The following is a 17,005-nucleotide window of genomic DNA, read 5'->3' on the forward strand; positions in this document are numbered from 1 at the left end:
TTGTGCCAGTAAAAACTATGAGTAAGATGAAGAATTACTTAGTGTTTGAGTTATTGGTGAGCTAAGTCAATAGCAGTTGTTGTTTAGGACTGCTTGGCGAAATTTCAGAGGTTGTGACTAAATCTGTTGGACAGATATTCACGTGTGAAATATTGGCCTTCATAGAATCCACATGGCATGTTTCAGTATTCAACTACTGAGCATTTTTGGCAAGCAGTTTCTTTTTTAGAAATCCACAAGAAGGGCAGAATGTAATAACTCATATTAGTGGTGAAATTAATGACTGTGAAAACGTATAATTTGAGTCGGGTTTGGACAGATTTCTGGCTGCTGTGCATGTGAAATGTGTGTATGAACTGGAAGGAAATAGCCAGTAGTTTAAATGTGGACTGAATAGTACCTTTTCTTTGGTTACAAGGACAAAATAAACATTACTGTGTGGAAATTTCGGACATTATTTTCCAGAAGCCACTCCATTTTCTTACTGCCTGAAAAAATTAGATGACAGTATTTCTACAGAACTTGGTTTCATAACTAGAGTTGTGCAGTCTCAGTAATTGTAGATATTAGGTGGTGTTTTTTATTTATCAAAGCTGCTTTTACATCATCCTGTGAGTATCTACATTGCTGAATGAAGGGACATTGAGCAGATAGCCATTCTGAGGTAGGTGAATTTTAATTTGCAGCCTGTACAGTGACAACGATGAATAGACATGTGAGAAATTAAAACCCGGACCACCCGCACACCAATTAGAAGGCTGGAACGGAGAACTTTGATTTATTTCCTCTCAAAGTTTAGAGACATCACTTAAAAGCTTCAAACAAATAAGCATAAAATATTCCATTTTGTTTTGGTAAGGTACTATGATATGCTTGCTCACTGCTTCATTCCAGAAACTACACCATCAAGATCAATGGAACTAGAGTTGTTGGTATGTATTCCTTCTGCTTACTTTTTAACAAGCATTTATTGCCACTAAAGGAGATTGCCTGTTTGGGCCTTATTTTACATCACACACAGAAACCACAGCAGTTAAGCATAGGACAGAATCTTTTCTGAAAGAGAAGAGATTCATAACAAATATCTTGTCATAGCATTTTTGTTTCTCAATATCTGAAACCTGAAGAATCTGAAACCAGAGGAGAGACAGGAAATGTATAGTATTTTGTGCAGAATGTCTGATGCATTAAAGGATGGTAAATTGGGAGTTGTGCTACAAGTGTAATGTAATAGCATTGGTTCAAGTAACTATGTGCTTTTCTGAGCCCTTTGCCCTTATTTTCCCCATTTTTCCTTATGTTGAAAATTTGATAAACTGATTGTTGCAAACAAGCACAACCCAAAAAGAGTGCACACCCTTTTGTACATTACATGTCTGTTTTTTTCAGATTCCTGTCAAAGAAGATGGTTTGTCCCCTATGGAACGAAAGAAAAGTTGATTTGATAATTGGGTAAGTGACACTTGCAGGAAAAGCAGCAGTATAGAAGATGAAATTTCACATTACTTAGCAACTGCTTACTTGGAAAATGAGGACCCATCTGAGTTACTGCCACAGCAGAGAGTAAATGAAAAAAGTTTTCAGAGCTCTTCAGGTTAGCTCAACCTATACCACTAAACCCTGAAACAAGTGTATCTGCAGAAAGAAATTTTATCTTAGGAGGGACAATTGTCAATGAAGAAAGATAATTATTGATCAGTCCACAAAACATTAATGACCTACTTATTCTGCATAATGTATATTTGGTAAGTTTTATTCTGTAGAAACTGTGTAATTTCCAAGAGAGTTTTATTTAGATGGTGCAGTTCTTGTTTTCCCATAGAAATTTGTGGTGCCTAATGCTTTATTCTGTTTCTTCATTTCTAGGAACAGAGGACTGAGTCTAACAGTGAGGCAGTTCCACTCAGCAAACATTGATATTTATTTTACAGTGCAGCAAACTGCTGTTCAGAAATTGGTTTGGGAGTATATTACTTTCTGTAATCCAATTTCAATACATTTGCAGTTCAAAATGTTGTGGTTTTATTTTTCCAAAGATCTGCATGTAAACCCTATCCCTTATCTCAGAGAAAGAATCCAACCAGTTGAACATGAAGTTCTTAATTTTCAGTTCTTATTACAGTACTGAATACCACTACTGGATTTTCATTGGCTGTCCATTCAACTGACTGGCATCTTAGATTATAGCATTTTATGTATTCATTTTATAAGGAAAATCATGAAAGACAGAGCTTTGACTATAAGGCCTACCTACAATGAAAAAAATGTGGAAACAAGGGGAACTGCAGGTTTCTTTATAATCCCAGCTTTTATATTTACGGTGGATACATTCTTGCAATTCTGTGTCCCATTTCTCAAACAGAGCAAATCAAACATACGTTGTCAGAATTAAAAGCATTGCATTCTTGTAGAGAGGAGACCCTGATAAACACAGTTATTGTAATAATGGATTAACTCATAATAGGAATCACAGAGCACAAAATGTGAATATGTTTTCTCTCTCCATGTATCTTAAGTCATTACAAACAGATGCAAGATCAGCACATGCAGAGGGCTGCAGCACTACCACAAACAGAGCACATGGAGTAGTAGGGTGGTAAGTCAACAGGCTGGCCAGCTGGTCTGTCAGCTCGCTGCTCTCGCCTGGCAGTCTGCGTTCAGCTTGCCAGCCCAGTGAGCCAGGTTGACCGGCCCATGGCCTGTACAGGCTAGGCCACAAAACACAGGCTGGGCAGGCTGAAACCAGTGCCATGCATGACTCTACTCTACACTTTCCCCCCATTTGGTTCACCTGGTCCTACTCAACCCAACAATCCACCTTCCTTGATGTTGACTTCCACATCAAAGATGACTGTATCAATACCTCCATCCATATACAACCTATCAATCACCAGTAATACCTCCACTTTGACATCTGCTACTCACTCCACACTAAAGAATCCCTTCCATATTGCCTAGCCACCCATGACCATCACATCTGTACTGATGACCAGCTCTTTCCACTCACTGAGTTCTTCACAAACCAAAATTACCCTCCAAAACTTGCACACAAAAAAGGTCTCCTGCGCCTTGTCTCCTGCTTCCCACCATCTGGCCACAAAGGAGTGACTCAGTACTAGCCAAGATTGGAGCAATTGAATCACATAGTCCACCACGGTTTTGACTACCCCTTGTTGTACCCTCAACTATCCTTCCAACCTCTTCCTGCAGAGGTATTTGGCAACCCACCAAACCGATGCAACATCCTGATCCATTCCTCCTCCATCTCTGCTCCCAGTCCCCTGCCTCAAGGCTTATATCCCTGTAATAGACCCAGATTCAAGACCTGCCCCATATATCCTTCCATCGTCTCCTACTCCATTCCAGTCACAACTGTCACCTATCTCACCAAAGGCAGAGCTAATGTGGAAGCAGTCATGTGATCTACAAACTAAGCTGCAAACACTGTGCTGCCTTCTACATGGAGATGATAACGAACGAGTTGTCTGTCCGTATGAATGTCCTCCAACAAACTGTGGCCATGAGGCAGCTGGATCACCAGGTTGCTGAACATACTGCTCAACACAATGTGCTTCACTGTAATGAGTGCTTTGCTGCATGTGCCATCTGGATCCTCCCTACCAACACCAGCTATTCTGAACTGCACAGGTGAGAACTCACCCTGCAATATATCCTATGTTCCCATAAACCCCCAGACCTCAACCTTCAGTAGTCCTTGTCCTCCACCTACCTATCCCGTTCCCTGCTCCCACTCCAACCTACACAGCCTTCTATTCCACCAATGTACCCACTAGTCTTTCTGCCCTCCTCTACCTTTCACATTTTCTGCCCCCCACCCTCCCACCCCCGAAACCACCCGACTGCTCCTAACAGCCCTCCCAAGCTCCCACCACATTCCTGAAAGCTCCAATAAGCAGCATTACATACTCCCTCACCCCTACCCTGCTATCCACCCCTCTCCCTGTTGCAGGCTCCCCCTTACCTCTACTATCCAGATTGCATCTCCAATCAGACACAGTTGCTCGCAGTCTGGCCTCCATGGCCAGAGACAGTGATCATGTGTGTGTGTGTGTGTGTGTGTGTGTGTGTGTGTGTGTGTGTGTGTGTTTTCTACATTAGAAGAAGGCCCTTTGGCCACAAACACACATGTTTAGCAGTCTTTTTCTTGTGCCTGTCTGTGATTCAAATCTCCTCTGTATGGTGAGTAGCAATCTATCCTTTTCAGATATTGTCGGTATTTTAATAATTTTTACTTATGGACCGTCTGACAGCAACTGAATAAAACACAATTTTAGTGCCATACGTGTTTCGCCTTTATTTTCTGCAAGGCATCATCAGTGGCAGGTTGCGTGGACATTGCTTTAAAACAAGCGTTCAGTGCATAGTGTTGTGGAATGGGGAAAAAAACCACAAATTGGCGTTCATAAGAAGAAGAATGACACCAAAAATGCAACAGGAGCGTAATATGTAGGAAATTGTCCACGCAAGCTGCCACTGATGATGCCTTGCAGAAAATAAAGGCGAAACGCGGATGGCACTAAAATTGTGTTTTATTCAGTTGCTGTCAGACGGTCCATAAGTAAAAATTATTAATATACCATAATATTACACGCAACTGAGGAAGACAGGACTATAAAAGTTGAAAATTGTCGGTATTATTGTTTGATATGGTGTCATGAGATTAAATTTTGTTGCCATCCATTTAATGAGTTAATTTCACTTCTGTACGAGAAACGACTGTAACATTTTTATATAAATAGGTATTTGCTCAAAATATTCTACAAGTGTAATCAGTACAGTTGCGTGAGAGCCCAGTGTTCTTTGGACCACAGTGTTACTCCATGAACAGACCAATTTTTGCATTGTTCATGCAATGTAGATTCACTTATGTCTGAGGACTCATATGAGTAAGTTGATGTATCACAATAAACTTTTGTGTAACAGGTGATTGTTGGCAGCTGCCATGACTGATTTTAAATTCAAGTAAATTTATATGAAATACTATGACTCAATGAGCAACAGAATTAAGTCAATTGTACTAGAAGGTGTACTGCTCATTCCGGAATGTATTCTGATTAACGTTTAAAAGGTATGTAGTGGTTTTATTTCAGGTAATACAGACCCATCATTGTAGCAATGAAAATAATCAGTTTCAATTTTTGACAATATAATGTAACTGGATGGATAAAAAAATCTACCATCAAGTGGCAGCAGGAGAACGCACTCATATAAAAAGGTTACACTTATGCAAGCTTTCTGAGCCAGTGGCTCCTGCTTCCAGCAGAAGGGTTCAGGGGAAGAAAGGGGGGTTGAAGGAAAAGGACTGGAGAGGCTTAAGAAAAGGGGTAGATGTCAGAAAAGTCATCCAGCACCGTGGGTAAGAGGAGAGTTACTGGACGGGGTGAGCAGAAGAGACTGATTGTTGGGGACCGCATCAGACGAGATTTAAAAATGATGTTTTCAAATCTCATGCAATACATCAATAGTAAAATCAGGCATTTTGCAGATGATGCAGTTATCTATAATGTACTATCTGAAAGAAGCTGCATAAATATTCCGTCAGATATTGATTAGATTTCAACAATAAGATTTCAACATCGTGCAGAGATTGGCAGCAGAGATTGGCAGCAGAGATTGGCAACTCACTCTAAGTACTCAGAAATGTAAAACTGTCCACTTCACAAAGTGAAAAAAACATAGTATCTTATGACTATAATATTGATGAGTCACTGTTGGAATTGGCCAACTCATACAAATACCTGTGTGTAACACTTTGTTGGGATATGAAATGGAATGATCACATAGTTTCAGTCATGGGTAAAGCAGGTGGTAGACTTTGGTTTATTGGTAGAATACTGGTGAATTGCAATCAGTCCACTAAAGGGACTGCTTACAAATCACTCATGTGACCCATCCTAGATTACTGATCAAGTGTGTGGGACCAGTACCACATAGGACTGACAGGTGATATTGAACATATACAGAGAAGGGCAGCCCAAATGGTCACAGGTTTGTTTAATCCATGGGAGAGTGTCACAGAGATACAGAAGGAACTGAACTGGCAGACTCTTGAAGACAGACATAAACTATCCCGAGAAAGTCTAGTGATGAAGTTTCAAGATATGGCTTTAAATGATTACTCTAGGGATATATTACAATCCCCTACGTACGGCTCACACATGGATCATGAGGATAAGATTAGAATAATTAATGCGTGCACAGAGGCATTCAAACAATCAATCTTCCACTCCATATGTGGAAGGAGCAGGAAGAACCCCTAATAACTGGTACAATGGGACATACTCTCTGCCATGCACCTTACAGTGGTTTGCAGTGTATAGATGTAGATGTAGATGGCCAAAAGAGAGTTGGACCATCGCTTTTCTGAATTGCTCAGATGAAAACTCTTCCTACAATATATCCTATGTTCCTGCAAACCCCCTGCCCTCAAGCTTTGCTAGTGCCTGTCCTCCACCTACCTACCCTCTTCCCAGTACCCATTCCAGCCTACACTGCCTTCTATTCCACCAACACACCAGCTAGTCATTCTACCCTCCTCTACTCATCTACATTTCCACTCCCCTTCCCCTTCCACCTAAACTTACCTACTGCATCTATCAGCTCTATCCTCTCACCACTACATCCCTGCATGCTTCCACAAGCACCACTACACTGTGCTCCACCCCTACCCTGCTATGCCTCTTCACCCAGCTCCTCCTTACCCCCATCAGCAACAGACTGCTTCTCAAGTTAAGCACAACTGCTGTCATGTATGGTCGAGATGTGCTTATGTGTGTTTTTTACTTTAGAAGAAGACCTTTTGGTCAAAAGCTCAAATGTCTTTTTGTTGTGCCTATCATCAATGTTTTAAATTTTTTTACTTATTGTACAGTCATGAGACCCATTTCTCTGGATAGTACATTAGCACATCTGTTTGGAGGATCTGATCATCATGTATATATTGGAATGAAAAGCTGCCTACACCTAACCAAATCCAGTCCCCAATAACAAGTGCTGCAGTGGAAGATTTAATTGAATCCCACAACACCCCAGTGCATGATTATTTTTCACGGACTGTTTTTACAGATATAGTAGATAATATACACTCCTGGAAATTGAAATAAGAACACCGTGAATTCATTGTCCCAGGAAGGGGAAACTTTATTGACACATTCCTGGGGTCATGATCACACTGACAGAACCACAGGCACATAGACACAGGCAACAGAGCATGCACAATGTCGGCACTAGTACAGTGTATATCCACCTTTCGCAGCAATGCGGGCTGCTATTCTCCCATGGAGACGATCGTAGAGATGCTGGATGTAGTCCTGTGGAACGGCTTGCCATGCCATTTCCACCTGGCGCCTCAGTTGGACCAGCGTTCGTGCTGGACGTGCAGACCGCGTGAGACGACGCTTCATCCAGTCCCAAACATGCTCAATGGGGGACAGATCCAGAGATCTTGCTGGCCAGGGTAGTTGACTTACACCTTCTAGAGCACGTTGGGTGGCACGGTATACATGCGGACGTGCATTGTCCTGTTGGAACAGCAAGTTCCCTTGCCGGTCTAGGAATGGTAGAACGATGGGTTCGATGACGGTTTGGATGTACCGTACACTATTCAGTGTCCCCTCGACGATCACTAGTGGTGTACGGCCAATGTAGGAGATCGCTCCCCATACCATGATGCCGGGTGTTGGCCCTGTGTGCCTCGGTCGTATGCAGTCCTGATTGTGGCGCTCACCTGCACGGCGCCAAACACGCATACGACCATCATTGGCACCAAGGCAGAAGCGACTCTCATCGCTGAAGACGACACGTCTCCATTCGTCCCTCCATTCACGCCTGTCGCGACACCGCTGGAGGCGGGCTGCACGATGTTGGGGCGTGAGCGGAAGACGGCCTAACGGTGTGCGGGACCGTAGCCCAGCTTCATGGAGACGGTTGCGAATGGTCCTCGCCGATACCCCAGGAGCAACAGTGTCCCTAATTTGCTGGGAAGTGGCGGTGCGGTCCCCTACGGCACTGCGTAGGATCCTACGGTCTTGGCGTGCATCCGTGCGTCGCTGCGGTCCGGTCCCAGGTCGACGGGCACGTGCACCTTCCGCCGACCACTGGCGACAACATCGATGTACTGTGGAGACCTCACGCCCCACGTGTTGAGCAATTCGGCGGTACGTCCACCCGGCCTCCCGCATGCCCACTATACGCCCTCGCTCAAAGTCCGTCAACTGCACATACGGTTCACGTCCACGCTGTCGCGGCATGCTACCAGTGTTAAAGACTGCGATAGAGCTCCGTATGCCACGGCAAACTGGCTGACACTGACGGCGGCGGTGCACAAATGCTGCGCAGCTAGCGCCATTCGACGGCCAACACCACGGTTCCTGGTGTGTCCGCTGTGCCGTGCGTGTGATCATTGCTTGTACAGCCCTCTCGCAGTGTCCGGAGCAAGTATGGTGGGTCTGACACACCGGTGTCAATGTGTTCTTTTTTCCATTTCCAGGAGTGTAGATATCAATCAACACTTGTTTCTGATTTTTTAGTTAATGTTTTACTTTTAGCACAGGTGACCAGATACTCACTGTCACTACAATAATATTATTCAGAATTTAACACAATTTTAGCATTAGGCTGGATCAACTAAACAACCATTTAAAAAAAAACATTGCTTCTAACCAAAATGATGTCAAAGTGAAATCAAATTTCAAGGGCATATTCATGCATGTTGGGACAAACTGTGTTCAACAGAGCAGTGAGGCCAAAATCATTAGTGAATGTCGAAACTTGATTCGTACTGACAAATCTTTGTACATTAAATCAAGACTGGTAATAAATGGTATTTTGCACAGGAGATCAGTGAGTGACTCTTACATAGATAAGATAAATGATGGAATTAGTGATCAGTCTGATAAGCGTGGTGTGGTATTTATAAACCCAAACAAATTTATAAGTAACAAATGCCTGGGTATAGATGGTGTACATCTAAATATGGTAGGCTCAGTGACTCTGAGTAAAATGTTTTTGGACGTTTGCAAAATCATCAAAAATCAGGAAAACTGACAAAGTGTGGAGGAAGGGATGTTAAAACAAAAGAATCAACTGAAAATAAAAAAATATATAGATATATTCCGACAAATGATTTACTTAAAAGCATTCAAAACAGCAACAAACATTTTCTAATGCATTGGAATAAAATGGTATAGCCTCAGATTTTTGTAACCAAAGTTATTCTAAAATTGTTGAACTTCAAGTTTTACTTTCAGAATGTTCAAATTTAAAAATTGTATGTTTAAATGAACATTGGCTGACAAAAGACAGTAGAGGGATTCCAAACAAAATTGAACGTTTTACATTTGGCAGTAGTTTTTGTAGAGGTAGCAGATCTTGTGGGGGCTGCTGCAGCCTTCCAAATGACTCAAGAGATTTTAAAGAGAGAACTGAGTTCAACTGTTTGAATGAGGAGGGTGATTTTGAAAGTTGTGCTGTGGAGCTAATTGATTTAAATACTGTAACTGTATCTCTGTGCAGAATTCCTGGAAGTGCTGTAACAAAATTATTTTTGTTCAAATTTCAATGTTTATTAGAAAGGCTTCAGAAAGACAGAAAGAAGAAAATTGTAATTGAGGCAGGCTTAAATATAAATGTATTAAATAATAATCATGACACTGTAAATTTTTGTGACTCAGAAATACGCTTTTAATTTAAATTTCACTGAATGTACTAGAAGAAATAGCCACTCTGAAACATGTATTGACAATATTCTGACAAATTATAAGTTTGAGGATGGAAATAAATTCTGTTTAGATTTAGGAATATCCAATCATTCAGCTCATAGAGTTCCCAAAAATAGGGAAATCAAAATATGTGAAAACATGTTTTAAAAGAAACTTTAGCAAAGAGAATGGAAATATATTTTCTAACAAACTAAGAACCATAAACTGGCCTATAGATAACTGTGTGTCAAGTGAAAAAAAAAAATTTCAAAACATTCATAAACTGTTTCCTAGATGTTTTCAATGAAACTTTCCCCCTCAAGCCTAGTGACAAAGAGTGCCAAATAAAATAAACTAGATTACACCAGGAATAAAAGTTTCTAGTGCCAGGAAAAGACTGCTTCACAATGAGTAAAACATAACAAGAATGCTGACTTTGTGGAGTATGTAAAGAGATATAATAATAAATTAAAAAAAGTCGTTCAGGCAGAAAAAAAAGAAAGAAACTGCCTAACAACATGTGAATTAGTAAACATGAAAACAAATCAAAGGCAGTTTGTGGTGACATTAAATCTGCGTTGGGAGTAAAGAACAAGTGCCAAGAAATTGTCCAAATTAAAATTAAAAATTACATAATTATAGATCCTTTTCAAATGTCAAACTATTTCAATGATTTTTTCATAAGTGTGGCAAAACCAGAAGTAGATATCACAGCCCATGAGAACAGGGTAGATGTCAACTTTGAAAATATAAAACAAAATTCAGGCCTGAAAATATTCAAAAGAATTATCCCAAAAGATGTAGAAGATTCTATAGTGTCTTTGAAAAACAGGATATTAGCTGGGTGGGATGAAGTTCCAACCACTGTAGTCAAGACTCTTTATAATATCACTTCTCATCCATACTTTAAAATTATTAATCAGCCATTTGAGGAAGGATATTTCCCAGATGTGTTAAAAAATGCTGAAATAAGACAATTGTTCAAGAAGGCTCAGCAGATGACATGGGAAACTACTCCCCTATCTCCCTGCTGCCAGTTTTTGCTAAGGTGATAGAAGGGACTGAAAACTTTCTTATAGAAAACAATATTATAGCTAAAAATCAATTTGGGTTTCAAAAGGGGAAAAATACAATAAATGCTATCAGGGAATTCACTGAAAAGATAAGCTCTGCTTTAGACAAGGGTGAAAAGACATGGAGCTGTGGAAGGGTACTACAGTGGTTCAAATCTTATTTTTCAGAAAGAAAACAGAGTGTTATTCTAAATTCAAATGGAAAAAAGTCATTCTTGGACTGGAAAAAGATTTGTACAGAGGTCCCACAGGGCTCAATTTTAAAACCTTATCTTTTTCAACTGTTAAGAAATGATCTACCTTTAAGCATTGATGTTCACTCTGTTTTATTCACTGATGACACCTCAGTTCTAATTGAAAATGACAATTTAGAGCAAATTCATGATACTGTGGAAAATATAATGGGAAACCTAGAATTATGGTTTCAGCACAATGGATTAAAACACAGTGTCACAAAAACATAATTTGTGCAGTTCTGTGCTAAAACATCGTCAGCATCTCTCATAAAAACAGTGCATGGTGATCAGGAATTGACTGAGGCAAGTAATGTAAAATTTCTAGGACTAAATATTGACAGAAATTTAAATTGGAAGGCACATGCTGACATGTTGACTTCTTAAGAAACAAACTAAACAGCCTAGCTTATATGATGAATTTCTTGTCTGGTTCCACACACTCGGACACCACATAGATAGTCTACTACAGCTACTTTGAGCCTATAATTCGATATGGAATAATTTTCTGGGAAAACTCCATGAACAGCTCAAGATTACTTGAACTTCAAAAGACAACCATAAGAAACAACTGCTTAGTGTGAAAGAAACATCATGTTGCCCATTATTTAAACAATTAAAAATACTAACCATTTGATCTCTGTACATCTATGAAACTTTTATTTTCATATATAAAAATCAAAACTCACTTGACAATTTTCATTTCAGCCACAATTGCAGTATTTGTTGCAGACCCAGCTTCAAATTTCCCTCTCATAATTTAAGACTTCATGCTCAAACACCATTGTACACGGGATTAAAAATTTACAATAAATTAAATAACACAAATCTGTTAAATATGGAGTTCGACCCACTAAAAAGATTGTTATTTAATACACTAGAGGAAAAGAGTTTGACCCGCTAAAAAGATTGCTATTTAATACACTAGAGGAAAAATGTTATTATTCAATTGAAGAATTCTTGCAGGACAGTTTGGAAATTTGAAAAGAAAGGAAAGAATAAAGGTTATCTATTGTATAATAAGTTGTTAATATATTGTCTAAATTGTATTGCAAGCTGCAAAATGACCATAAGTGTTATATAAATGTTAATATTCAAGTGAAGAATTCTTGCAGAAAAGTTTGGCAATTTGAAAAGAAAAGAAACAATACAGGTTATGTACTGTATAATAAATTGTTAATATATTGTGTAAATTGTATTGCAAGCTGCAAAATGACCATAAGTGTTATATATGTTCTTGTTAAATTGTTCATGTCTAAAAATTCAGAAATGCCTGCTTGAATATGTTAATTATTGTAACCTTATTTTTTAAAAATTAATCTGACATGTCTCCAGTACAAAAATCTTTGATTTGTAACTACGTTATGGATGAATAAACAACATTCTACATTCTACACACATTCTACATATAGAGTTCGACTCATTTTGCACTTACCTGCTTTACCTTGACGCTCACTTCCAGCTAAGTCTACCAAATTTAACTTTCCCTTTCGTATGTTTTGAAATTTCATTTGCATTCCATCAACTTCTGATGTATTAACAGGGACGATTTCTACATGTATAGTAAAGACTGAATGTGAGCGTGAAGAATCATAATTCATTTGTGTTTCTGCTGTTATCCTATTGTTGATACCTTTTTGCATGAGTTTCTCACAATCATGTACACCTTGAACTGAATGAAGAGATATACCTGAAATATAAAGAGAACAAGACAAAGAATGCCATAAAACAATCTCATTGCCTCCACATACATAAGTATCCCATACTCGCTCTGTTGTCAGATCAGCTGTTGATCATTATCCCACATCCAACAGAGACATGATTATTTGTTCGTGAAGGAACTGCATAAAGAGTCATGCTTGCATCATCTATAATAAGTGTAAGGCTGTGTGGAGGGTCAGTAAACTAGAATTAGGTACAGGTAGTCATAGTGTAAAAGTTACAACTGATGTTAATGTCACCCCAGATGAATTAAACCTCTTTTTTATCAATGCAGCAAACCCTAATCCCTCATCTTCTCATAAGAAGAGTTCAAAATCAAATTCACAATCTACTTATATAAACCAGTTTTTACAAAACTTTGCTGATACCGTGCCAACCTGTAATTGGGGACATGTGTAAATAAGTGATGTAATTAAATCATTGGCAAAGTTAAGTGACTCCAGATCAGAAGATATTTATGGTCTCTCAAATTTTGTGATTAAAAAAATAATCGATTTGATATCATTCCCTCTCTGCACACTCATAAACTGGATATTTGATAGTGGTATTTTTCCAGAATGTCTAAAGAAGACAGTAATAATTCCATTACACAAAAAGGGTGATAAATCCTGCACTAATAACTATCATCCAATTTCTCTGATACCTATTTTTTCAAAAATAATCTAATATTGTATACAAAAGCAAATTAACATTTATTTGTCGAAAAACAATATCCTGACTAAGTCTCAATATGGTTTTAGGGACCAGTTATCAACAATTAATGCTGTTGAAAATGTTGTTTCTATTGTGCAATTTTCTTTTGAATCCAAATTATCTGCTGAAGTCACACTAGTGGTCTTAAGCAAAGCATTTGATTCTGTAAACCACACATTACTGCTGGAAAAACTAAGGTGTTATGGCATTAGGTATCTGGAACTCTCCCTCATTAAATCATATCTCAGTAACAGAGTAACAGAAAGCAAACTGTAAGCTACAACGGTCAAAAATCACAGTTACTGAATGTCACTAGAGGTGTTCCCCAAGGATCAGTGCTTGGGCCATTACTGTTTATAATATTTATAAATGACCTGCCCAGCAATATGCCACGCAAATCTGTGCTTTACACAAGTGATACAACTTTCATCAATTCAGGGAAGGACATAAATAAACTGTAGGAGGAAAGTAAAGATTTTCTCAGAGTATCCAATATGTGGTTTGAAGCCAATGAGTTAGCTATTAACTATGAAAAGACTGTAAATATATCCTTCAGCTTATCCAATGCTGATTTGAGTACACTTCTACCGAACTTCTTGGCATATACTTAGATACAAAATTAACCTGGCAGAGTCACATAGACAACATATCTCGAAAGCTTTTGCGAGTTATCTGTCTACTGAAAAAATTACACACCTGTGTTTCTGAAAGCCTGCTGATTAATTCCTATTATGCATTCTTTCACTGCCATATTAGCTATGGTATTCTCCTATGGGGTAATTCTCCATGGTCCAGGAAAATTTTTATTTGGCAGAAGAAAGCCATCAGGAGCATCTCTGGGATTACCAAAAATAACATATCATGTAGGTCATACTTCAAAGAATTACAGATAATGACAGTTCCTTCTCTTTTTATATAAAAGAAAACTTTAACAGTTACAACCTTAGCCAGTCTGTTCACAATCATAACACTTGTCAAACATTTAAGATAGACATACCAACAACTCGACTCAAGAAAACACAAGACAGTTATGAATACATGGGAATAAGGCTTTTTAACACATTACCTGTGCAGGCACATTGTGTCTCTCTTAATATATTTAAGAGTAATACTAAAAATGGCTGAAAGACAAAGCTTTTTACAGTGTTAAAGAATTTGAAAACTTCAAAAATAAACCTAACTTATGAAACAACTTTAAACTCTGTTTGTACCTCTTCCAAAGCATTCTTTGTCTCTGTAGTTCCACATTTAACTGTTAAACATGTGGAGAAATCCTTATGTATGAAATGTATTCTTTTATTATGCACATTCTTTAAAATGCACACTTTAGTTATGTGGGATATCTTTATTTATCAAATGTATTCCTTTATTATGTATGTTCTTTTAAAATGTATACTTTAGCTTTGTGTGATACCTCACAATAGTTATATTTCTTAATATGTAAATTGTACATTACTCATGAGGACATCGATTGCATGTAAATGCTTAAAGATGGATAAATAAATAAATAAATAAATAAATGGTTTCCTAAAAGTAATCAAACACTCAAATGACCAAGACAATGTACACAGAATGAAGCTCTGATTTGAGTTATTTATAATCTAGCTAATGTAAGAACATATGGAGATATTGAGTAAAATAGCAGCATTGGTAAAAAACTCTCTCTGCCAGATTCAAGTTGAATGAATGGTTTCTGGAAAGAGTGTTGTCTTATTTGCAGATTAAACTATTACTGCCAAGGTTAACATTTTTAAATTGTTTAATAAGGTATAGGGCTCAGCTTATATTTTTTGATAAAGCTTTGATTATTGAGGTCACATGCAGATATATTTTGAAGAATTTGGAAGGGCAGGACTCGGCAAATGGTACTCACCTTTGAACAGATTCAAGAAGTCCTCGTATGCTGAAGCACTTGATACAGTATGGCCATTGCTTGAAGAATCACATGACATTTGACTCACATGGTATTAATGCAAGGGATATACAAGAAACTATGAAGTAGCCACTACAACGGTTTACTGCTCTGCTTAAAAATTTGACAGTTTTGTGAAACACAGGAGGAAATAGCACCAAAATCTGTCATCTGACAACTTCTTGTTGTATTTGAACAAGTTTACAATAAAAGTCCTCATAAATGTATGGATAATCATGTACATATATAACGCTGCTTTTTAAGTACTGGTAACACTCAAAAGTGGAAAAGCAGTCCTTCAAAAACGTTATTTGATTCCAAAACCAGATCAATATTTTATTTGATTATGAGAGACTGTAATGATTTACTAACTGGGTTGCAAATGAGAAATTCAGTTGCTATTCACTTATTACCAGCTTTTAATAAGCTTTAGAACATGATGCTGAAATTCAGATGAAACAAGGAGGATACATTATCAAGAATGAAATGTTTAACTAAAGAAATAAATCATGTCAAGCTATCAATTACTGATAAAATTATTTAATTGGATAGATAAAAAATCTACTCACCAAGCAGCAGCAGAACACACACACATAAAAGACGTGATAAGCAACCTTTTGGAACCAGTGGCTCCTTCATCAGGCAGAAGAGTTGAAGGGGAAGGAAGAAGGGTGAAAGAAAAGGCCTGGAGAGGTCTAGGAAACAGGGATAGATTATGGGAAAGTCACCCAGAACTGCGGGTCAGAGGAGACTTATCGTACAAGATGAGAAGGAAAGACTGATTGTTCGAGACTGCATCGGGCGAGGTTTGGAAATGTGACAGCTTAAAGGTGGAAGACAGGGTAAGACGCAAGACAGAGATTACTACTAAAACATTGTGCATGAGTTAATAAGACTGAGAAGCTAAGGGCATTGTACGTAACAGAGGTGGGAGGGGGTGGTGCAAAATAGATGAGAAACACAATGAAGGATGTGGTAAATTGAAACGGAGTGAAGCAAAGAGTAGTTAGAGTGAAGAAAAGCTGAGACAGAAGAAATTAACGTAAATTAAGGCCAGGTGGGAGGTGAGAGCCTAGGACATGTTGTAGTGCCAGTTTCCACCTGCAGAGTTCTGAGAAACTGGTGTCTGGGGAAAGAATCCAGATGGCGCGTGTGGTGAAACAGGTGCCAAGGTCATGAATGTCATGTTGTAGAGCATGCTCAGCAACAGGATATAGTGAGTTGCTAGTATATACCCTTTGCCTATGCCCGTTCATCCTAATTGATAATTTGGTGGTAGTCATGCTAATGTAGAAGACTTTTGAAGACACTGGTAATGACTTTTGAATTAATTAAGAGCTGGCTTTGCTAACATGTTTTCGAATAGAGCCAAATAAATACTTTAAGAATCCTAGTGATTCTTTTTCCAAATTTTATCATTATTACATAAGTTATATTTGTGTGTAAGTCAACAACAGAATTTAAGTCACAGAACAATTACTGATTTTACCCTATAATGAAAGATAATAACTATAAATAGTCAAAATAAATTAGAAAATCAAGTACATACATAAAACTAAGCACAAAATTAGATCTGGTGCTACTATCTTTAAAACTGAGGGCCAACCTTTCTCTTTTATGAAAATGCAGATTACACTCCTGTTTGTTAATGGT

General features: G+C 38.3%; 1 protein-coding gene across 1 annotated transcript in view; it reads right to left on the reverse strand.

Moving 5' to 3' along the window:
- Nucleotides 1–17,005, reverse strand: part of LOC126481718 (osmotic avoidance abnormal protein 3-like) — a 287,181-nt gene that overhangs the window by 231,588 nt on the left and 38,588 nt on the right. Inside the window, exon 4 of the mRNA XM_050105670.1 lies at nt 12,461–12,715. Coding sequence (XP_049961627.1) covers nt 12,461–12,715 — 255 coding nt within the window. The remainder of the gene's footprint in view (nt 1–12,460; nt 12,716–17,005) is intronic.

The sequence above is a fragment of the Schistocerca serialis genome, chromosome 5 (genome assembly GCF_023864345.2).
Source record: "Schistocerca serialis cubense isolate TAMUIC-IGC-003099 chromosome 5, iqSchSeri2.2, whole genome shotgun sequence".
Classification (NCBI taxonomy): domain Eukaryota; kingdom Metazoa; phylum Arthropoda; class Insecta; order Orthoptera; family Acrididae; genus Schistocerca; species Schistocerca serialis.